We start from the raw sequence: 23929 nt of genomic DNA, 5'->3' as shown, positions 1-23929 counted from the left end.
TTTTGACCTGTTTCCACTGAGTGGTATGGTATGGTACGGTTTGGTACGCTTTTATGGCCGTTTCCACCGTCAAAACGTACCAAAAAGCAAACCGTACCATACTACTTTTTGGGTACCGTTTGCATGACAAAAGGGTACCCAAAGGCGAAGCCAGACATGCAGCTAAACGTTATTGATTTACAGAAAAATGTCACTAGCGCGTACACAAACGAACAATGAAAACAAAGAAACCACTATTTTTAGATACACAGTTGTACATATGATAACGAGCCATGGTTGACCCGAGCTCAAACAAACCTAGTCATTGTCTTGATGAACAGCCACAAAGCTAAGAAGAACACAGTCTGCCGTGTCCTGTTTTTGTTTTACGAGGCCGTCTAAAAGTGCGATCGATTTCACTTTAAACTTCTTAAGCTGATGATAATAACATGTGCGTGATAATTGAAGTGCTTCTGACATCCGCTTTCTTTAGAAACAGATAAACAACACAAGTGCAGTGCGAAAAAACAAAGGAGCAAATTATTCTTTTAGCAACCTAAAACATGAACAAACGGCCATTTTTAACTATCATCATCACCTGTTGGACTATTATGGACTTGGAATAACGGAATTACTCTCTAACATAGGTTACATGAGCTGGTGAAGAATAAAGATACAGATGAGAGGTTTGCACTGACTGTGGGCTATATTTTGTGTTGTTTTTGAACTCAAATAAGGCTTAAATGTATGCTGTGTGTAGTTTTTTCTGTAATTGGTAACATATCGGAGACTGTGAGGGTCTGTATGTGTTCATATACTGTATATTGCATTTATTTATTTATATAATTGCAGACGTTACAGTAGGTAGATTACATAATTGATCTGCAGTTATAATCAAATAATTTTCATAGAAAGGTTAGTAATGAACATTTATACACAAGTATTTATGTGTATAAAGCATCTGTTTTGTGTCAAGTGTTTGTCATGTGGTATGTGAACTACCCATACAGCTTTACTCGAGCGAGAATGACGCCAACTGAAACTTTCTGTCATACATCACGGCCACCAAAAGGGTACCATTGGCAGTGGAAACGCAAGCCTGATAAAGGTGACCCATACCAACCCATATTGTACGGTACCACTCAGTGAAAAACGGGCAATTAAGGTATTATTTTGTACCTTTAAGGATATGTTAAGAACAGAAATATACCTTTTAAAAAGGTACCACCTCAGTGACAGATTTTCTACCTTTATTTCTGAGAGTGTAGAAGTGAGTGTATACTGTATGGATAGAGAATTTCATCATTGCAGACAAATTAATCACAAAATACTGAAAACTGCTCATTTATAGCTATGTTTCAGATACGGGAGATACAAGAGAGAGCATCTATTATAAGCTGAAGTGTGCTGTGATGTCATTGTCATAGAAAATTGTTGATTCTTATTGGCAAAAGTGAGAAAATGTGCATTCTGAATGCTTTTATCTTCTCAATGTGATTTTTGTCATTGTTTTGGAGCACATTTTCATGTACAGTAGAGGAACTTTCATTTCAGGGCACTTTCATTTTAACTTTAGAGTCACTGGGGAAGGTTTTGAAAAGCACTTTAAAGAACGTGAACCATTGAAACATCTCCCAGGATTTCATGAACTGTTGTTTCAGGGATGTAGATGTTGTTTTTGGGAACAATATGAGGGTGGAGCTGTGCAAAATTGCTCTTCCAGAAAGAGACGGCGCTGATGATGAAGTGGCTGTCAGAAAGTGTTTAGATGTGTAGTGTTTAGATACTGTAGATACTCACTCTGTACTTCTCTTCCACTCTACTGTTGTTCTTACAGTCTGGATGCCATACTGTTGAACCTGAGAGAAAGAGAGAGAGAAAACTATGCTTAACATTCCAGCAATGTACCTTTCTTAATTAAAATAAACTGTTAAATGAAATAAAATGAAATAAAATGTAATTAATTTTGACTTTCATATTAAATTTGATACTTAGAAAAATATATAATAGAACTTAGAAAATGTATACTTAGAAAAAAATAATATAATATAAATATATAATATAAATATAAATGTCTTCCTTTAACTTGTGTGAGACATGTATTTACTAGTATCAGGGCCAAAGCTGGGGGTTCTCTCACTGACAAAGGTCCAGAATTTGTCCCACACATAAGCTCATTTGTCCTATTTTGACTGCTATGCCATCATAAATAGTAAAAATAACCCATCGAAAAATGCTTTAAGACCAAGCAGAATCCTGGTGTGACTTCAGTTAATCAGTTTTGGCCAATGCAAACAATTATTTTTTAAGAGTCCAACATCCAGCTGTGTAAGAAAACATCTGACATAAGCGAAGTCATCTTTCGCTACTGTATTGTTTTTAAACAGAGAAAGCATTTGACTTGTAACTTTCATTTTAAATCTTGGAGCTTATTCTTGAAAGAATGACCAATAAAAAAGTGTGAAGCACGAAAGGCGGCTTATATTAAAATCAATTATTTTGGCTATTATCCATAAAAAAAAGATTCTCAAACAATTGTAAATCTCTAAGTTATTTATTTTATATTAAAGAAAAAAAGAAGCACCCCTTTGCCAGACTGGCTACGGGCCAGAGTATACATGCATTTACAGTTTTGTTTTATTTTATAATGGATGAAAAACAAACAATAAGCGGTATTTGCATGTTTCAAGGTTTACTAGTGCAGTTTTGTAACCTTTTCACAGAAAGTTCCAGCAACTCTCAGTCTTGTGTCCTACATGCAGGGGCGCAACTGCACATTTACTGATGGGTATGCGGCTTCAACTTTTACGCGCCCCCCTTTCAATCCAACTATATTTTATAAACAGGCAAGTGATAAAATGTGGAAAATATTTCCATCAATAAATTAAAGATATTTTTTCATAAAGATATCAATATGCTTCAAAAAAATACAGTTTCGCATTTCTGAACACAACTGAAATAGTATGAAGTAGTACATTAAGCATGTTAGAACATTGCAATTACTTCTCACATGCATACTGTGAGAAGTGTAAGGTCTGTCTTTGCAAGAACATTGATTGAAACTGCTAAATGTTAAATAAAAAAGACTGTCAAATGTTCAGTGTAAAAAAAAAAACAGAAACAAACAAATGTTCTGATTAATTGAAATGTTATAACTTTGTTTGTAGCTAAAATTAAAATAGTTTCAAGCTAAGAAGTTACCAAAAGGCCTGATGAATCAATATGATGCATAATAAATTCATAAAAACATGTATATGGTATGAAAAATGGGGGTGGGGGGGTGTTGGGTGGAATGATTTTTTAATTTAATAAAATACAATATTATACGCGTATAAAATGCTAAATAAACATTTTTAACATATATATATATATATATATATATATATATATATATATATATATATATATATATATATATATATATATATATATATATATATATATATTTAAAAACTTTTAATATGGATAATTTCAAAAATAGTTTTGGCACAATGGCGCCCCCCATGTGTGGCGCCCCTATGCGCCGCATATACTGCATACCTCCTTTTTGCGCCACTGCCTACATGCAGCTCACCCTGTACTGTAAAAAATGATATGACAAAAAAGTAATGACTACAAAGGTTTTTGAGTTACTTTATCTTATTTTAATGAGTTAATCAGGTACCAACTACATTTTTAAGTTATGTAAAGTTTAACATAATATTTTTGCCCGTTTTGCATAAATTAAGATGAAAAGAAAAGTTTGTTTGATTCAACAACAAAAAAAAGGCATCAAGTTTTTTTTGCAGTGTGTACATACATATCCTTTTAAACCTGTTACCAAAGTTCCTTAAAAAATATTATACATGGAAATTATATTTGAATATATAAAATAAATGCATGTATCCCTTTAATTTGTGTAAGAATGAATTTACAAGTACTGTAATTACAATTTCATTAAATTTAAATTTAAAATTTAATTAATTTGATTGTAAACCTAATTTAGCTGTATGTATATGTTTAAATGGTTGCAAGAATTGTTTGTAACCTTTTTACAGAAAGTTTCAGCCTAAATGTATCGTAAATGTAGCTCACCCTGTAGGTACATCTCCTCTCCCTCCGTGAACATCTGATTGCACCTGCTGCATCTTGCACAGCTTGGATGATAGTGCTTGTCTCCTGCCTGTGAGGGAAAAGGTCAATATTCAGTGGTCCACAAAAAAATTAAACACAAATTTCCTCACATCCATGAAAAAACAGTCTGTGCGAAACCGAACAGGTGTGCTGTCACTTCACTGCACTTCACTTCTTCTAAAAAGAGATCCTTTTCTCCTGCTTCCCTCTCATTCTTTCACTTTGCATCACTCCATGTCTCTGTGTGTGTGTGTTCACAGTGAATGAAGCTCTGTTCAGATCTGCAGAGTCACTGTTTGCACACACACACTATCCCATCTTGCATTACACAGCCACACAAAAATACCTTTCTGACCTCCGGATGCTTCCAGGTCACAAAAGAAGCAAAGAAGGCTGTGAAACAAATATCTTTAGTGTTTAACCTTTCCATCTTTTTCTTAAAATATGAAAAAATGGGATGTTCAAGTTTGTATTTGGATGAGAGGTTTTATTTTTTTTAAAACCCTTTTAAACAATGTAGTGATGTTGCAGTTGGAAGACTTTCTAACCTCAAGATCCAACTAAGTTCTTCAGGTCTCCAGCTGTGATTCTTGGAGATTTTTTAACCAGTTGAACCATTCAATTGACAGTAAATTGGAATAATAGAAACAATTATTCTTTAAACTTATTCATAACACTTCCAGTTGAGTGGACTTTCTTAATTATTGCAATTTGGCGTTAATAGGTATTTTCAGTGTTTTTCCTATTTTTTTATATACACTTATAGCTATTTTATGAAGCTCAACAACCCCTTGACCCAAATAACAGGTCTGTTCTGGGTTTACCCATTGTGATGGATAACTCAGTGAGTTTGGGCTATTTTACATTGTATGTAAAGTCCTATAAAACAGAAGGGATTGTTGAAAAATGTACAGTTCCTTTTACCCGTTGTTATGCTACAAATAATACATTTAAATGACAGTATATTTACAAAATATGCTGTTGATGTGAATATATTAGGGTTCCAATAATTAAGAAACACATTTATTTAACATAATATAATATAATTGTAATGTTATTGGACACTGACAAGGCCAATGTGGATCCAAATGCAGGTTTATTCAAGAGAGTTGTCATACAAACAATTGTCAGAGCAGGAGCAAATAGGTACATGCAGGGAATTTAAGAACGTAGTCATAAACAGGTGGATGGTCAAAAGGCAGATTAGACAGGATTGAACAATAAAAACAAAGCAGGGCAAGACAGGGCAAGGCTAAGCAAAGCAAAGCAAAGGCATCGCAATGTCATAGATACGCAGACTCAGCCTAGAAGTGTGTGTGTGTGTGTTTGTGTGTGTGTGTGAGTGTGCTGTATTTAAAGTCCATGTAATCAGTTTATGAGCAGCTCACAGGCCGTATGTGTGTAATCAACCGAATCTGGAACTGGTGCGTGTGAGCGGTGCATGACTAGATATGTAGTTCATAATGTGGCGGATTTGTAGTTCTCCAGCAAACTGCGTGATTACTTGTATTCTGCAAGGCTGGATCGCTGGTGATTGTGATAAAAATATAGTAAAATATAATATACAGGGTTCTTCTTGAAAGTAAGTGAATTACAGACATATGAATTCAAGGGTTGGGAAGTATTTGAAAGCATACATAAAAAAGTGCTTATATTAAATTTTAAATTTAGGGCTTGAACCAGCGACCTTCTATATATAGCACTAGCACTACCTACTGCGCCACCACGTTGCCATAATATAATTATTTAAATATATAAAAAAATATAGAATTTTGATTAGTTTGTAATTGTTTGTCCTCATTGAGAGCTGAAGGTTTTTTTTTTTTTTAATTTGCTCATATTTACCAAAGTGGAGGGCACTGAACATGCATATCTTTTACAGTTGTAGATGTAAATAATGTTGCAAAGCCTGAGCCTGAGCCTGCATCATTCATTTGAGCATGTCAAAAGCATGCGTGCAAAGTATCATAACATGTCCGCCAGACTCAGTTGTGAGCTGGATTGCTGATAGGGGAGAGCAGGGAGGTTATAGGGAGCTGAAGGGCTTGATAAACACTGCAGTCTGTCTGTCAGACTCTTCACTTCTTTAAGGTCATTCTTAACCATAAGCGGAAAAATATGGATATGATCACAAGGAGACCTTCTGGGTAGATGTAGAGGTTACTGATAGTTGCACATACTTTTTTTTTTGCAAACAGTGTTACTGTTTACTCTATCTTAAGTAATTTTGCTTCTCAATTAAAAGCATTTTATTTACAAATATTTAGATGCTGTAGCTGCATTCTCTCTCTTTTTTTGCAGTTTAAATGAAAAATCATTGACCTTTCAATTTAATGTCAAGTAGCACAACAGTTTACAACATTGATATCAAGAATTAATAACATTTTTCCAACTTGGAGAATCCCTTTTTACTGTAAGCTATTAAATTACAATAAAAAATATAGTAAATAGTAATTCTCCTGTTATAAATATTCCTGTTATAAATGTAATTGAAATCAAATATGAGCTGTCTTAGTGAGCAGAACATAAGAAACAGTATACTGACCCCAAACTGCAGAGTAGTGTAGCATAGTCATAGCTCAAGGTGCAGTGCATTCCACATAATATTCATAACATGTTTCACTCTCACTCTGTGTGTGTGTGTATATGAGATCATCACTCTCGGTCATGCAGCACACAGCTGTAAGTGATCTGCAGGAGTGTTTCATCATTCTGCTGCTTTTAGTTAACTCTGGGAATGCTGATGAGCCCTGCAGTTCTGACATCTCTCTCTCTCTCTCTCTGTCTCTGTCTCTCTCTCTCTCTCTCTCTCTCTCTGTCTCTGTCTCTCTCTCTCTCTCTCTCTGTCTCTGTCTCTCTCTCTCTCTCTCTCTCTCTCAGCTTCAAAACCTCATTAAACCCTTGGTTCTTGAGACATTTTGTCTTATTGTTTTTTTTTTTCTTTTTGATTTGTACCCTTTATTTCGTTCTTAAATTCTCCCAATAAACTAACATTCTGCCAGTAATTACTGCACGTCATGTCATTCAAAGCCTGTATGACTTTCATTAGAGGTTTGAAGGATAGTCAGAAATTTCTTTTCCATTTAATGGATGCTCGCTAAAGTTGTGACAAACTGATATAATCAAAATAGCATTAATACTACTCTATTTTATCAGTGATTTTGTTGGCTCAGAAAGTCTAAAAATTAACAACAAAAGTCCTGTAGCAAAACATGTTTCCATCCAAAGCTGCAAATTTAACGAAGGGTTGGGCGATTTGGCCCCGATTTGGTTCTGAATGTCGATTTTTGATTACTTTTCGATTCATCTTCCAGCCCTTTATTTATTATTAATATTATTATTATTTGAGGTAGTTGTTTGGGAGTGTTCTTGATATTAATTAGCATTTTTTTTTCTTTGAGGCTAACTCTGCCTTGCACCTATGGCTAATTCCGTGTTGTCGGCTTATTAAGCGGAAGCTGAATGTGCGTCTGGGTGGCTTTTTGTTTCGATCGCATATCTGGCTGATCCTCCTGTTTTTTGCTCTGTTGCGAGCATGACCCACTCGCAGAGAATCTTTACGTATCTTGCTGTCCTGTTGAAGGTTTGAGAATTCTGTGCGTGTCTCGTGCAGCCGCTGCTGAGGAGCCATGCTGGTGTTGTTGCTGTTTGTTTCATTCTTTTTTATTTGTTTGTTTGTTTAATTATTTTGATTACGTTAATATTGGTAAAAGACATGTATTTTTGTCTCTAATTGTTTTTCTTGAGTTGCGTGTCCTTTTTATCTTGCTGACCCCTCCCTAGATGAGCCTTATGAATTGGTGTTCGTAACTAGTGGTGTAGTCCTAGAAAAAAAGTTGGTGTACTATTACACCAGACACAAATTTTAAATGAAAGTAGGCAAAGAAACGACGAAAATCAATGTTTCTTCGATTCATTTGAGGTTTTTATATATATATATATATATATATATATATATATATATATATATATATATATATATATATATACATATATATATATATATATATATATATATATATATTTTTTTTTTTTTTTTTTTTTTTACATCAGTTACCTGTATTTAAGTTAACTCAAAAGGGCCTGTGCATACATGGAAAGACAGCTTTTTAGCTTACTTTCTTTACTGGCTTGTTACTTTACATTTTATAGATCCTTTAAACATCAATCAGCAATTATTTTTAATTGTCACATTTGTGCATGCTTGTTTTAAACCAAACTATTAGGAGTCTGTCTTCTGTTGTCGCGATTATATACTAGTGGTTACCCTTTTAAATCGCACATTGTTACGTGATTCATGAGTAGTGTTTGCCTAATTGTTTTTAGTGTTATATACGGTATAGTGTCGTTCACTAGCGGCACAATTAAGACAAATGTGAAATACTGTTTTACAGGGGCGATTTTAGGATTTTAATTTTAGGGTGGATCATAATCAGATCCTTTTGGGGTAAACAAAGAAAAATGTGTCATATATATTTAAGTAAGAATTGTAAGAAATAGGCACATCTTAACAAATTAAGAGTTAAAAAAAAAATCTGTTTGGTATACAGTTAAAGGGGACGCAAATACATGTAAATTAGGGGAGATTAATCTGAAAAACAAGTGAATATTCTGAGGGTATACTCAATTATTGATCCTCAGAAATGGTAATACCCAAACAGCTCATGGAAAAAAGTAAGCATACTGAGTATACGTGCGTATAGCAAGGACTACACCACTGTTCGTAACACATGTGCTATAAGTGAACTGGGTAAACAAAAGTTGGCTGTAGTGTATGATTATGAGTGAATGTGAAAGTGTATGGGTGTTTCCCAGTAATGGGTTCCTGTTGGACGGGCATTAGCTGTGTAAAAGATATGGCGAATTAGTTGGCGGTTCATTCCGCTGTTGCGACTCCTGATAAATATGGGAATAAGCTGAAGGAAAATTAATGAATGAATGAATGAAATTGTCTTTTTGTCAAAAATAGTTCTAAATTAGCTTCAGACAAGTTCAAATATGGCACAGAACCACTTCTACAATAATTCACAGCTTCACATTCTTTCCAGTGTAATTCATGAAAAAAAAAAAGGCAAACAGTTTTGGAACATCATAAGTGAAATTGTTTCTTCCCACCCTCCACTCTTTGAAATTCATGTCATACATCCATACATCCGACTGCACCAAAAAATCTAGAATCTTTGTTTATCTTGCTTCTCAAACAGGCAAACAACTCATTTTTATTGTTGTTGCTCTATCAGCTGGAGCTGGGAGCAGTGAGCAGGGAGTTGCCCATTTGGCTCCTCTGCAGGGGAAACATCCCATGGTCCTCGGCTGTCTTGAACTATGAGGCAATGCAGCCGAAACGCATGATTTCACACAGATGTGACCCCTCAGCTCCTGGCAACAAGGCCATGCAACGGTTTCCAGTAAACAAAGCAGAGTGACAACATGTTGTAGCTTTGTGTGTAGCGCTCTGTCTGAGGAGACAGCTAGCAGTCATTTCCTATTGCATCACAAAAAAAGCTGATGCAGAACAGAGGATACTGAAGGAAAAAGGGGCCAAGAACAGTCCAGCCCTCTGCTGTAGACCAGATGGAGGGGTGTGGACAGAAGACAGAGCCAGGGAGAGGGAGAAAACAGTGAGTGGGGATGTGAAGGGGAAAAAATGTGAGGGAATAAAAGACAGAAAGTGCTTGGATAGACGATAGGGGTGTAACGGTACATGCAGTACTCAAACATGTTGGTTTGGGTCTTTAGATTCAGTTTGGATCCACTCAAGAATTGCGTTTCACTGCTTGTTCAAATTATTTAGTTAAAATGAGCTGAAAAAAACACACTATTTTAATTCATAAGTAATTTCTTTTATTTTCAGTCCACTTACATTTGTAATAAAACAAGCTTGCTTAAAAGGATAGTTAATTCTGTCTGCATTTGTCGAACATCCTCCACTTGTTCAAACCTGTTTTAGTTTATTTCTTCTGCTGAACATGGAATACATGAAAAAACTGCCACTGACGTCTATAGTATTTTTGTTCCTATACTATGCAAGTCAATGACTTGTTTTTTCTCTGCATTCTTCAGAATATCTTGTTTTGTGTTTTAAAAGAAATTCATAACATTTCACAACCCTTTGAGCTTGAGTAAATGGTGAGGAGATTTTAATTTCCCTTTAATCATTTTGTGTTGGGAAGGCATGAACCATTTTTGTTGGCCAAACTAAATGGGCAGTGGATTTGAATTTATTGGATTTTAATGGAAAAATGTTAAGTGTAGTCTGTCTTACACAGCATAAAAGACTTGTTAGAGTTATTCATTAAGATTTAGAAGAGTTTAATTAAGATCTTGAGTTTGTGGTTATAGAAATACAGTGCAGCTATACTCTAGGGTGTTGGCAGATTTATTAAAACAATAATGTTTACTTCATTCAATATGCAGTCATTGTTCTAATTCTCATTTTATTTTTACAGTTTTTACACATTGAAAAAGTAAACATTATACTTACTGACAAGTTTGAGCTGCTAAAGTTCTTCAATTTTAACATAATTAAATTTGGTTGTCTAAATAAAGTAATTAAGATGAACTGCAACTACAGTTAACCAGATAAACCAGCTCAACAGGAGAGCTCAAGTAAAATTTACAATATAATTCAAATGAAAGTGATTTGATCTTATTGGGTTCCAGTTTCCTAAATTTAATTTAAAATAACATCATTCAAATGTGTGGAACTGTGTGTCGTGATTATACTAAGTTGCACCATTGATTCCTTTGTTGAGTGCTTATAGAAAACAAATACAACATTGTTTTAACCACTTCATTAGTATACAGTTCACCTTGTATATTATTCATTCATTCATTTTCCTTCGGCTTTGTCCCTTTATTCGTCAGGGGTTGTCACAGCGGAATGAACCGCCAACTTATCCAGCGTATGTTTTACACAGCGGATGCCCTTCCAGCTGCAACCCATTACTGGGAAACACCCATACACTCTTGCATTTACACACATACATACACTACGGCCAATTTAGTTTATTCAATTCACCTATACTGCATGTCTTTGGATTGTGGGGGGAACCAGAACACCCGGAGGAAACCCACGTGAACACGGGGTGAACATGCAAACTTTACACAGAAACGCCAACTGACCCAGCTGGGGCTCGAACCAGCAACCTTCTTGCTGTGAGGCGACAGTACTAACCACTGTTGCAGTGCAGACATGATTATCATGTGTACTCCAGTAGAAGCCATTTTTATCTGTAGTTATTAAAGCAAGTTTTTCAGTATACTGTATATGGCCTGACTGGCAGATTTGTAATGCTGTGTGCTGTATATCTTCACTGGTAGCTGAACAAAAGTACTGCGCTCTACAAACCTGCCCATGAGGAAAAAGCCAGACAAGTGGATCTGACACAGTGCTGTTGGCTGAGATAATGGTTACTATAACAGCAAACAGAAAAACCAAACCCTCTGAACCAGATCCAGCAGCCACAAAATGCCAAAGAGAGAGAGTAGATAAAAGCAAAAAAAAAAAAAAATAATAATAAAAAAAATTGCAAATGAGATCTCTTTAATATAACAATTAATATCCCTATACAGCAATGCGATTAAATTGAGACAAAATGAAGACTTTTAGAGAGGTTGCTCAGATTTTATGCTTTCTCATGTTTTGTTTTTTTTTTCAATTGTTTGTTCATGCTTTTGTAATTTTTTAAGGATTTTAAATTGTTTTAGAAAGATTATGAATTAATTTATTTAAAATAAATAATAATTAAAATAAAAAAAAATAATATAATATTTAATTTGATAAACAGGGCATCAGAAGTCACTGGTTTGGTCGTGAACAGTTTATTTTTTTATTTCTGGAAAAAAATATTCACTTATTTTAGTTTTTTTATTGAATAGAAAATTCCAACAATATTTTTTGGAACCTTTTAAAAGTTTTACTGTTAATTTTGGTCAATTTATGTTTTTGCTAATCAAGTCTGTGTTTATTTGATAAAAATACTTTTGTTTTATCAACAAGAACCACTGTAATATTCAATTTTGGTGCTCTAGATTTTTTTATGGGGAACAAATGAATCACTCAACAAATCATATGGGAGTTGTTGGGATAATTAGGTAAAAATAAATGCATATTATAAGAAAGTGTGTTTTGACCTTGGATCCATATCAGAATGTTGTTGGAGACCCCAAAACCAAAATATGACCTTTTTATGTGCATAATAGGGACTCTTTAAAAAAAAACTGTTACAGACCTCAAACCATTTCTTCTGATCCTTTAAAATATGCTATCCATATCTGTTTACTGATAATTTTATTTAATTGTATGTGTTTGCAATTAAGTCTGTGTTTATTTGATAAAAACACTTTTGTTTTACTAACAACAACCATTGCAATATTCAGATTTGGTGCTTTACCATTTATTTATTTTTTTGGTGGAAATGGTGATACATTTATTATAATTATCAAACCTTTTCTCCAAATTCATTAAAATATGCCATTCATATTTATTTGAAAGATTTCTATAGTCTTACTCTGTCTAATGTTTTTTTAAATTTTTTTATCTGCATTTGCATTTTATTTCTTGTTTAAATAATGCATTTAGAAAACATCTGAGAACATTAAACGTCATGAGAATCAAAAGAATGATCTCTGAGCAATTTCCCTATGGATACTGTGTGTGTCTGTGTGTGTTGAGATAACGCAGGGCCAGCTGGTGTGGCAGACTTGTCATTTCTGGATAGTCTCATTAGACACTGTTTAATGAGATTGAAACTTCATTGCAGTTAAATAACTTATCCACGGTTGACATATAGAATCGGACAGCCAAGACTAATCTAGCTAACGTAAGGCTATCTACGTCAAAACAGCACTTAGCGTCTGTTCCCAACAAATGTTTAATAGTACACAGAAAACGATCTGCTAACTGCAAAGTTTCAGTCATAACCAGAGTTAAAATAACAGCATTCCACAGCAATGATTATAAGCAATTTTCGTCCCTCATCAAGTCTGAATGGTCTTCTTGGCATGATTGCGATGCCATCTGAAAACCAGCGGCATCTGTTGAACTCAACATTACATGGAGATTCTACACATATCTGCTTGGGTTTATATAGATAGAGCTGGTTTTGATCTCCAGCGGTCACACATGCATAGGATTCCAGTGAACTTCCTTTCCACCATGTGTGGCTGCACAGATCCTCATAAATGCAGATAGTCTACTTGAGTGTACAGTATGAGTGCAAGCTATGAAAGGTTTCCATCACAGAATAAAAATGATCACGTACATTTTAGCTCATAATTCTAAAGCTCTTTCTGGTAGTTTTGTGCTTATAGTTCACGCTTAGATTTTATTATGTGTGTCTTGAATTATACACCCTCAGTTCAAAGGAAATCTGTTAGAATTCTGGAATGTAATACTTCTGTTTTGTGTTTTATGAATGTTTTTACTTTTTGGGAAAATAATACTTGAGGTCAAACTTCAAAAGGACATTAAATTATTTTCAATTTAGAACAATTTAAAAATCTTCACTGTTCATTTTTGTCAGTTTTATGTTTTGATGCTCTACAATTTTACATTTATTATTATTATTTTTTAAAATAATATTTGAAAAAAAAAAAACATGAATTAGCGATTGCAAGAAAACAAGGTTAAACAAAAATAAAAGTACCCAGGCTCACCCAGAAACCAGGTTCATTCTGAAAATGTTATTGTGAGTTTTTGCTTTCATGAATCCACCAGAGGCCACTGTATACACGTTTTGAGATCTCAAATTTCTTTTGCGAGTGCCATTAGCGCCTGCTGTTTTCATGTAAAACCACCAGAGGCCTCTGTCGACTGACTGGCAAACTGAGTAAATTACATACCGATCGACTGATCTTCCCTCCTCCTTCCAAAAACCAAAAGTGTTTCCAAAAGCATCAATTGACACACCCACTTACCTCCCTAAACCCAACCAATAGTGTTTACAAAAGTACCGATTGACCCGCCCACCCACTTCCCTAAATTCAATGGACAGTTCTAAAAAGTAATGCAGAAAAAGAAAAGCCCTAATGCAAGCCAGATTTTTACCATGTTTTTAGATTTTATCACATTTTTACCCTGTCATTTGATTGTTTATTTCATTTTTTGGCTTCTATTTTTGTCTTACCCATGTTCTGGAACTGTTTTTGCCAGACTCAAACACCGTCATCGTGGTCAGCCGGTACGTGCGAAAAGGAATGCCGTCATACCACCCCGTAACGTTCATTTTAAAGACGAAATGCTTCCATACGGACTTCTGCTATATTAAAACATAGTTTGCAATTTCTATAAATGTGTATAGGGCTACGCTTTCTGAATGAGCCAGTTGCAAAATTTTGTCTTTGATATGTAACTGTATTTCACAATTTTGCTATATTGACTCACAGTTCTGAAAAAATATGTTAAAATGCCAAGATATAATTGCAAGACATAAATCAGAAAAAAAAATACAGGAAAATGTATAAACCTGCAACTGCAAGAAAAACCCACAATTATTTAGAAACATATCTACAAAAATCTGTGGAAAAACGTCTAATAAAAAACTCTAAAATAAAAAAAACTCTAATATCTAATCCATGTGGAAGAAAAGACTGCCACAGCATGCACAATGAGTACTATAATGAGAACCAGTAACTAATAGGCTGCTGACAGTTTGCTATAATCAAAATGACAAAGCTTAACCAAACAGCAATGAAAAAGACCCTGAAATATTTACACTCTGTTGATCAACACCATCCTCAACGCTTACATTACTGATGCCCCTAAAACTGACCCAAACACACATCTGCAAACATCTTTAACAAGTACTTTCAAATAACAAATTATCTCTATTAAAAGAGTTTATAAATGTTACCTCTGGCAGGCTGCTCGTGTGGCACCCCAGCCCTGCAAACTAGTGGGTAAAATCTCTTTTACACCCTCTTGTACTCCTATATTCCCCCTTCAGTTCCTCACGTTTCCCTTTCTGGAGAGTTTTCCTAAATTCCCTCCAGCCTCACTCCTCTCTATCTCACTTAGAGGGGCCTGGCCACAAATGGGACGTCCTGTGTACAATAGCTGGGTGGAGCTTTGGATTCCGCCCAGCTCTGCTCACAGCGGGTCTGTGTCATGTCTGAAATGTTGGATGAATTAAGCAAAGATGTACAGTAGGTACATTATCGAGACAATTGTCTTACCAATTGTGCAATTAAAAATGGATGTTTGTTACTTGTTCAAACTAATCTGAATCAACACATTTCCAGAGTTTTTTGGGGGACAATATCATTGCTTTATGTTCAATCCACTTAACCCCAAATTACTTAAATTAATGTGCTTTTTGGGTATTTATTTCCATCCATTCTGGTGTGATTTTGCGTCTTAATTTAGACACAACTTTTTCTATTACAGCAAATGAGATAATTTTTGGTGACAAATCTTATTTTGACACATATTTTGAAAAAAATGTAACAATACATTTTTTAGCAGTTTTTGCCTTATTGACTCTGGTGCAGATTACAGAGGCACTACAAATCTGTCACTTTAAAGAACTACAAATACCATCATGCACTTTTTTCACACACTTGGTCCAAATCCCTCTTCATTGCAAACACACACAGTTGAAGCAGTTCAGGACTAATCAGATGGACCATATAAACAGCACAAACACACACAGACTTTGCTGATTCTTGTTCAACTATAACTTCACGAAGCGTTATTCCATTGTCTTGCCTTGCCGTGTTTCCCGACCCTTGCCTTTTTTATTGTTTTATGTTGTTTGCCTTCTGTACGAATCTCTTCACCTGTGACCCTGACTATTCTTTTGGAATACCTGCCTGCTTCTGTTTATTCCTGTTTGACCATTGCCTGTCTGACTAAGCTTTCATTAAGATGCAATTAACTCAGCTGTCAGAACATAGTAAACATAGTAAGTGTATTTATGCTTGGCACTATAATCTGCTTTTTTACTCCATAGAACTTCTTAAAAAAAAACAAGAAACTTTTTAGCACAGGCCTATCTAAAGGGTTATTGCTGCCAAGTGATGATCAGGTGTAAAAATGAAAAATTTTACCTTTTTCCAACAGGGAAAATCACCAACAATCATGAATGCATGATTATTTAGTGTCATGACTTTGCAATGAATAAATGTCATTACAATGGAAGTCAATGGGGCAAAAACATCCATGAACATAACGAAAGGACAGTCAATTTGAACAGTACACAAGGGTTAAATCTGTAAAAACAATATGAAAACAATATAAACCTCAAATCAATATGTATTGGGACAATGTGACGGAATTTTGTGGAACCTCTCTCCTCTCCTGTGTTTATCTCTCTCCAGATTTGTTGTAAAGATGTTGTTTTTTTGTTTGTTTGTTTATATCTCACCATTACAATTTGTATTAAATTTGATCGCAGAATTATGAGTTTAGAATGTCTTTCACACAGTTTAGTAACCAGTGTTGGGTAAAGTTGCTTTAAAAAGTAATATATTTTCATCTTGAGTCTTTTTTTTTTTTTAAAGCAACTGTGTTACTTAGATACTTTTAAAGGAAATTCACACGAAAGTGTGTGTTTTTCTTAAAATTGTAATATATTACTTTTAAAAGTAACTTTATCCAAGTAACTTGGATTACAAATAACTTTGTTTCATAATTGTCGTGCTATAAAGGTATAATTCTGAGAAAGTAAGTAAGAATTACAAGATATCCTGAACAAAGACAGGAAGAAAGACTTATGTGTACAGTATGTATTAGCATTTGTGTGAAAGTCACAATTCCTAAAAAAGACTGTTGTTTTTAGTTGTTCCCCTCATTAAATACATTCTACTGTACTTTAGTAATACAATTGTCATAGTATCTTTAGATAAACTGTAACAGGTTAAAATAGAAAACAATCATTGCCATAATATTTCTTAATATTATAATTTTTTTAGCAAATAAATGCTGTAATGTGAGAAACCATTCTATGAAAAGGAATTAATTCATCTTACCAACCTCTGGGTTTGAAGAGCTATAAACTTAAATTAATAATTATAAATCATGATTGAAATCTCTTTTAGGTTTGCTAAGAATTAGTGCAGGGCAAAGATTAATTGGGATTAAACCAAAATAATAATAATAATAAAAAGTTTATTTTGACATAATATGTGTGTACTATGAAAATCTTGTTATGTACATATAAATACATATTATCCTTCTCAGAAGTTTCTCCCTGTACTTGCGATTTTATGACTTTTTACTGAATATATTACAATTCTGACATTTGTCTTTGATTTTCTTTTACATAAAAATCCTCATTTCTATGACAATCATTTTGACAAGACAGACTATTTAATCATTAATAAGTCTCAATGGCAATAAAATCAAACATGCAATTGCAAGAAATAAAGTCACAATTCTCAGAACTGTGAGACGCAAGTCAAAGATCTGAGAGAAAAAAAGCTTTGCCCAGCCTCAAATGGGATGTCCCATGTATAAGAGCAGGGTGGAGTTATGGAGTACAACTCTGTTCACATCGGGGTTCTGTCAGTTGTTCTCAAATGTTTGATGAATGGGGCTCTGATGTAAGTTCAGGCATGTTTGCGGTTGTTGGGATGTGTGTGCATGTGTGTGTGTGGACATGGGTCAGACCAATGACTCCACTCTTAGGGGATCCAGATGTTTAGTGGGAGCGGAAGTGTAAGAATCTGGAATTCTGACATATACTGACATGACTATAAAACACTGAACTAGAGAACAAGCCATAAGGGACCATCTTTAATATCCGTACGGCAGGGAAACTCACAATGGAGATGGCTTTAATATGTTAAATGTGTCTTTTAGATTGCAGTGGGACGTAACTGAGAGCAATCTGAGTCTTTCGGGGTTTTGTGTCGGGAAAACAAAACACTAACATGTGGAGCATCTAGAATTTCAGTCAAGATCTCAACAATGTTTCAAACTGTTTAGCTTTGACAAAAATTATAACTCAGCATACTATAACTTTACATATTATAACTTAAGAAAAAAAATACATTATACTGTAATACATCTGTCAGAATTTCTTTAAATAATGTGTAACCGTTTAAAACAGAAAACAATCATCTGAAATTGCCATGATATTTCTCAATATTACTGTTTTTTAATCAAATAAATGCTGTATTGGTGAGTGACTTAAAAAAAGGAAACAATCTCACCAGCCTCAGGATTTAAACATGAAGAATCTAACCAAGGATCTGAGAATACATTGAACAAATGTATGCGTGTGTTGCTTCAAGGACACAACCATTTATTTGTGTTGTGTTTTATTTTCTATTCATCTATTCTTCGTTTCATTATTTTATTTAATTATATGATCATTAGTCATTTACTGTATATAATTATCAATATTGCCAATCTGGGGTTGCAGTGGAATGAATCCCCAACATATCCAGCATATGTTCTACACAGCGGACGCCCTTCCAGCTGCAACCCATCATTGAGAAACACCCATACACTCTCATTCACACACATACAATTTAGCTTACCCAATTCACCCATAGTGCATGCCTTTAAACTTGTGGTGGGAGCACCCGGAGGAAACCCACATAAACACGGGGAGAACATGCAAACTCCACAAAGGAATGCCAACCAACCCAGCCGAGGCTCTAACCAGCAACCTTCTTGCTGTGAGGCAATCATGATACCCACTGCGCTACCAGGATGCCCCACTGGTCAATGTTGTTAAGCACAATTTTTTGTTGCTGTTGCTTGTGGTATAATAATTTAAAGCACTGATTCATACACAACTAAGATTATTCAATAACCTCTGCTCTTTCTTTATCATTATTACTTCATCTCCTGCTTTTGCTCTGCTCTGGCTTTCTCAGTCAACTCCTATATTGATAGGAGATTGTTAATTCAGTTAAATACTGGTTAACAAGTTTGGCTATTGAGCGGCTCTGCTGGCTTGTTGTCTGGATACCCAGAGAAACAGACATTATCCGACAGAATCTGGCCTCCGTGGTTAGATCTCATTCATCTGGCATGAAGAGTGTTATATAACAAACAGTAACAAACTTAATAATAAATCATGACTGAAATCTTCTTTAGGTTAGCTAAACCTACGCCAACACGGGGAGAACATTCAAACTCCACACAGAAATGCCAACTGACCCAGTCGGGACTCGAACTTGCTGTGAGGCAACAGTGCTCATTTATTTTCTGTTCGGCTTGTTCCCTTTATTAATCAGGGTTGCCACAGCGAAATGAACCGCCAACTTTTCCAGCATATGTTTTACACAGCGACCTTCTTTCTGTGTGGCGACAGTTCTACCCACTGCGCCACCGCGCCGCCCAAGAAAATGTTTATTTATACTTATATATATAAAATATTTACAGAATATATGTATATGATACAAATAAGATATTCATTTGAATATCTATGTAACAAAACTGATTTGTGCAGTTTTGTTTTTATGTATGTATGTGTGTTTCACATATATTATTCACACATATATCCTCCTGTTAAAACTAACCTTTGATTTGGGTGTGATTTATCATGATCAATATTTGTCCAGCACTATATGATAAACCAACCTTTTTTAAATGATTAAAACTATTAAAATATATTAATAATATGTTCATATTTACTGTTACTAAATCTGTGATTGATTAATTACTTCATTCATTTCCATTCGTTCATTCATTTATTCATTTTCCTTCGGCTTAATCTCTTTATTAATCAGGGGTTGCCACAGCAGAATGAACCGCCAATGTATTCGGCATATGTTTAACGCAGCGGATGCCCTTCCAGCTGCAACCCAGTACTGGGAGACATCCATACACACTCATTCCCACATTTCGTTTATTCAATTCACCTCTAGCGCATATCTTTGGACTGTGGGGGAAACCGGATCACTCAAAGAGAACATGCAATCTCCACGAAGAAATGCCAACTGACCCAGCCAGGACTCGAACCAGTGAACTTCTTGATGTGAGGTGACTACTGAGCTATCGTGGTGCCTCTTAAAATAATTAGAAATACCTTTTTTAGAATTACGACATACAGTTATTATAATGAACCATTTCTCTTGCTTTATCTACACCACATTATTTGGAAACAGGATCATCCAAATAACAATTTGTCTAAAAAGTATTTCGGATGACATCAAACAATTGCTGCTCATCTTGTCTCACATTTAAAAACCTTTAAAATTCTGCCTACATGTAGTGTTTTGGAAAAAGATAAGAGCCTCAATCAATAATACACATATTCAGTACTCACCTCCAGCACTTTCCCTGTAATAAACTGGTGACAGGCCTCACACTGCACGCCGAAATGGATCTGGTAGTCTTTTTCGCAGTACGGAGAACCATCCCTTAAAGGAGAGAGGCAAGAGAGATTTATGCTTTTATTCTATTCTATTTCACCTCAGTGAAACCGGGATAAGAGCAGAAATTGAATGCTATTAGAAAAGCCGACAGATAAGAGAGGGGGAATTATAGAGATGGCGAGAGATAAAGAATAATGAAGGCATAGCTCACTTGCTGATGTACTCTCCGCTCAGCACTTTGCCACAGGCTTTGCACTTGAAGCAGCCGAGGTGCCACTGACTGTCCAAGGCCAGAAGAGCCTGACCGTTCTTTATATCCCTGCCACATCCAGCACAGTCTGCAACACAACACAAAAAGACACACGCGTTACTGAACAACAGACTCAAAATGACACTTACTGACTCTGACATGCTGAGAGGAATTTGGAAAACCAAACAAGATTATTAAAAGTGTGTGTGTGTGTTTTTTTTTCCAGTTTATGAACTTGTCATAAGCTGCATTAAACAATTGTTGTGCTGCTTTTAGTGGCGTCACAATGCCGCAGTGGGTGGCACGATCGCCTCACAGCAGGAAGGTTGCCGGTTCGAGCCCCAGCTGGGTCAGTGGACATTTCTGTGTGGAGTTTGCATGTTCTGCAAGAGTGTATGAGTGTTCCTAAGTGTTGGGTTGTGGATGAAAGGGTAAAACATATGTGTAAAACATATGCTGGATAAGTTGGCGATTCATTCTGCTGTGGCGACCCCTGATTAATAAAGGGTCTAGGCCAAAATGAAAACGAATGAATCAATGAATTTGCTGCTTTTCATAGTGTTGTGTTAGTGTTAAATTTGTTTTATTATTATTGGTTAATATTTTGAAAAATATTTTATTTTTGTTTTCCAATTTTATTTTTCACAATTGTTTGTTTCAAACAGCATTACAGTACATATTTATATTTGTAGTGTTATTTTATTATTATTATTAAAATATTGTGAAATAATAATTATTTTATTTTATTTCTTTTTTACAATTGCTATTGATACAGTAGCATTGTTATTGTTATGTATTTGAAGTTATAAAAAATAAACAAACAAAATTAAATGAAGTACATTGAATGATATAGGAATATGAAGATCAAAAATATCTCTGATAGTAGAATGTTCAGTTTTTACATATATATATTTTTAAAACAACTCTCTCCACTAGATGTCAGTGTTAACAAAATAAACCTTTTCTTAGTTTTCAAGGCCTGTTGATCTATAACATATAACATAACCGCACTAATTCTTAAGGCTCTCTCTAAAATGCTTTCAAGCATAGCGTGTCCATAAAATTCATGCAGCGATCAATAATGAATCATTATTATATTGCATGACTCATTAAACAAGTGTCTCCAGCATCATTCTCGAAAGCCAAACCATCCTCCCTCCACAAGATGGAGCTTCTTCCTGGCAGAAACGTGAGGGAATTTAGTTTAAACATGCGTAACGTGTGTATAAGGTTGAGGGATAAAAATAGCTCTGGGTTGTCATCTTCTATTTATGTTCCTTGGCTGAAATCCCAAAAGCTTTTTTAAAAAGCAGGGAGGGATGCGTAGGGCCGGGGACGTCCCAGACGCTGCTGATGTTGCTTCAGGCACAAAAGGCATTGACAGTCAGGAGAGTCTATAATGCACTGCATCTACAGTACTGCTTTAATGCATCATTTAAAGGGGACTGATTATGCTACTTTACCTAACATATAAAATAATCTCTGCTGTCCACAGAATGTAAAGTTTCAGGTCAAAATACACAAGTTGGTGGTTCATTCTGCTGTGGTTACCCCGTAGTAATTAAGGGACTAAGCCGTAAAGAAAATGAATGATTGAATGAATTATAATTAATATTATTATTAAGTAGGATATTGTGTATTTATTAAATTTTTTTGAAAAGTCTACTTTCACAATTTGACACATTCAAACCACTGCATGTTCTAACCAACAGGCCCATGTCATACAGGCCTACAGTACTGATAACCTACATTAAAACCATTAACGTATGTTAATTACAGAGCACACACTAAAGTGTAACGTGTATGTATATATATATATATATATATATGTGTGTGTGTGTGTGTGTGTGTGTGTGTGTGTGTGTGTGTGTGTGTGTGCCCGTGTGTGAGTGTGTTTTCACAAGCTTTGGAGACATAACATAGCCTAAATTCTGCTTTTAAATAATCACCTATAGGTCACCTATAGCTTTCGTCATGAGCTACGGCTGTGTTCAAAATGGCATAAATATTTTCAAAGTGCACTACAATGAGAATGCAATTGTCAATATGAAGAACACTAAAACTGAACTCCTAAAATACACCTACGAGAGAAGCCTTTGATATATATAGTGAGGCTGGTTTGAGACTCAGCTGTGTGGAATTTGCATGTTTCCCCGTGTTGGCGTGGGTTTCCTCTGGGTGCTCCGGTTTCCCTCACAAGTCCAAAAACATGCGGTACAGGTGAACTGGGAAGGCTAAATTGCTCGTAGTTTATAAGTGTAAATTAGGGTGTGGATGTTTCCCAGTGATGGGTTGCAGCTGGAAGTGCATCCACTGCGTAAAACATATGCTGGATAAGTTGACGGTTCATTCACCTGTGGCGACCCCAGATTAATAAAGGGATTAAGCCAAAAAGAAAATGAATGAATAAATAAACTAATGAATGAATGTTTAACAGAGCAAGGAAGTTTTCACAATATTTTTTCTTTTGGAGAAAGTCTTATTTGTTTATTTTTGGCTAGAATAAAAGCATTTTTAAAGTTTTTTAAATGCCATTTTAAAGTTAAAATTATTAGCCCCATTTAAGCTGTTATTTTTTTCTGATTGTTTACAGAACAAACAATTATTATATATTAACTTGCCTCATTACCCTAATCTGCTTATTTAACCTAATTAACCTAGTTACGCCTTTAAATGTCACTTTAAGCTGTATAGAGGTGTCTTGAAAACTATCTGGTAAAATATTATTTAATGTTATCGTGGCAAAGATAAAATAAATCAGTAGAAATGAGTTATTAAAACTATCATGTTTAGAAATATGTTGAAAAAATCTTCTCTCTGTTAAACAGAAATTGGGGAAAAAATAAAAAAGGGGCAAATAATTCTTACCTCAACTATATATATACATTTATATTTATATTTTTTAAATCATTCCAAGTTTGAATGTTGGAGCGTTCTAAATTAATAAGGCATAGGGGGTATAACGGGCAATAAGACACAACCAATACATTTTAGTACACTTCTCATCACAGTTATAAGGGAAAATGTAAAATATCTGTCATCTGATTATGCAGTGATATATAATTGTGTGATTATGAATTATGCTGCCTTTGAACATTTTCTGGTTTAATCTACATAGTTCTAAATAGTCAATGGTAATTTTAGAAAGTAGTCAGCTGTGGAAGTAAACATAAAGATTAAGGGGCGGTTACATATTTAAAAATAAAAACATGTACCTACATCACTAGGGGAACAAAATCTGAGTTGCTCATTTGTTTACATGCTTGCAGAAAAAGGCTTACTCATTACTGATTATTGCACTTAAAAAATGGA

The 23929-nt window shown here is 34.8% G+C and overlaps 1 protein-coding gene and 1 long non-coding RNA gene across 53 annotated transcripts in view; one reads left to right on the top strand and one right to left on the bottom strand.

Annotated features, from left to right (window-relative positions):
- Positions 1-23929, top strand: part of LOC147834503 (uncharacterized) — a 755156-nt gene that overhangs the window by 210470 nt on the left and 520757 nt on the right. The gene's annotated exons all lie outside the window — the stretch shown is intronic.
- ablim1b (actin binding LIM protein 1b) overlaps positions 1-23929 on the bottom strand; it is a 174229-nt gene that overhangs the window by 37005 nt on the left and 113295 nt on the right. For all 52 annotated transcript variants that reach the window (XM_087275026.1, XM_087275064.1, XM_087275067.1 and 49 more), the window contains 4 exon segments: positions 20579-20705; positions 20319-20412; positions 4054-4141; positions 1780-1838 (listed from right to left, as the gene is read on the bottom strand). In XM_087275026.1, coding sequence (XP_087131152.1) covers positions 1780-1838; positions 4054-4141; positions 20319-20412; positions 20579-20705 — 368 coding nt within the window.

The sequence above is a fragment of the Danio rerio genome, chromosome 12 (assembly GCF_052040795.2).
Source record: "Danio rerio strain M-AB ecotype USA chromosome 12, GRCz13ab, whole genome shotgun sequence".
NCBI lineage: Eukaryota > Metazoa > Chordata > Actinopteri > Cypriniformes > Danionidae > Danio > Danio rerio.
This window is presented reverse-complemented; position numbering and strand designations above follow the sequence as displayed.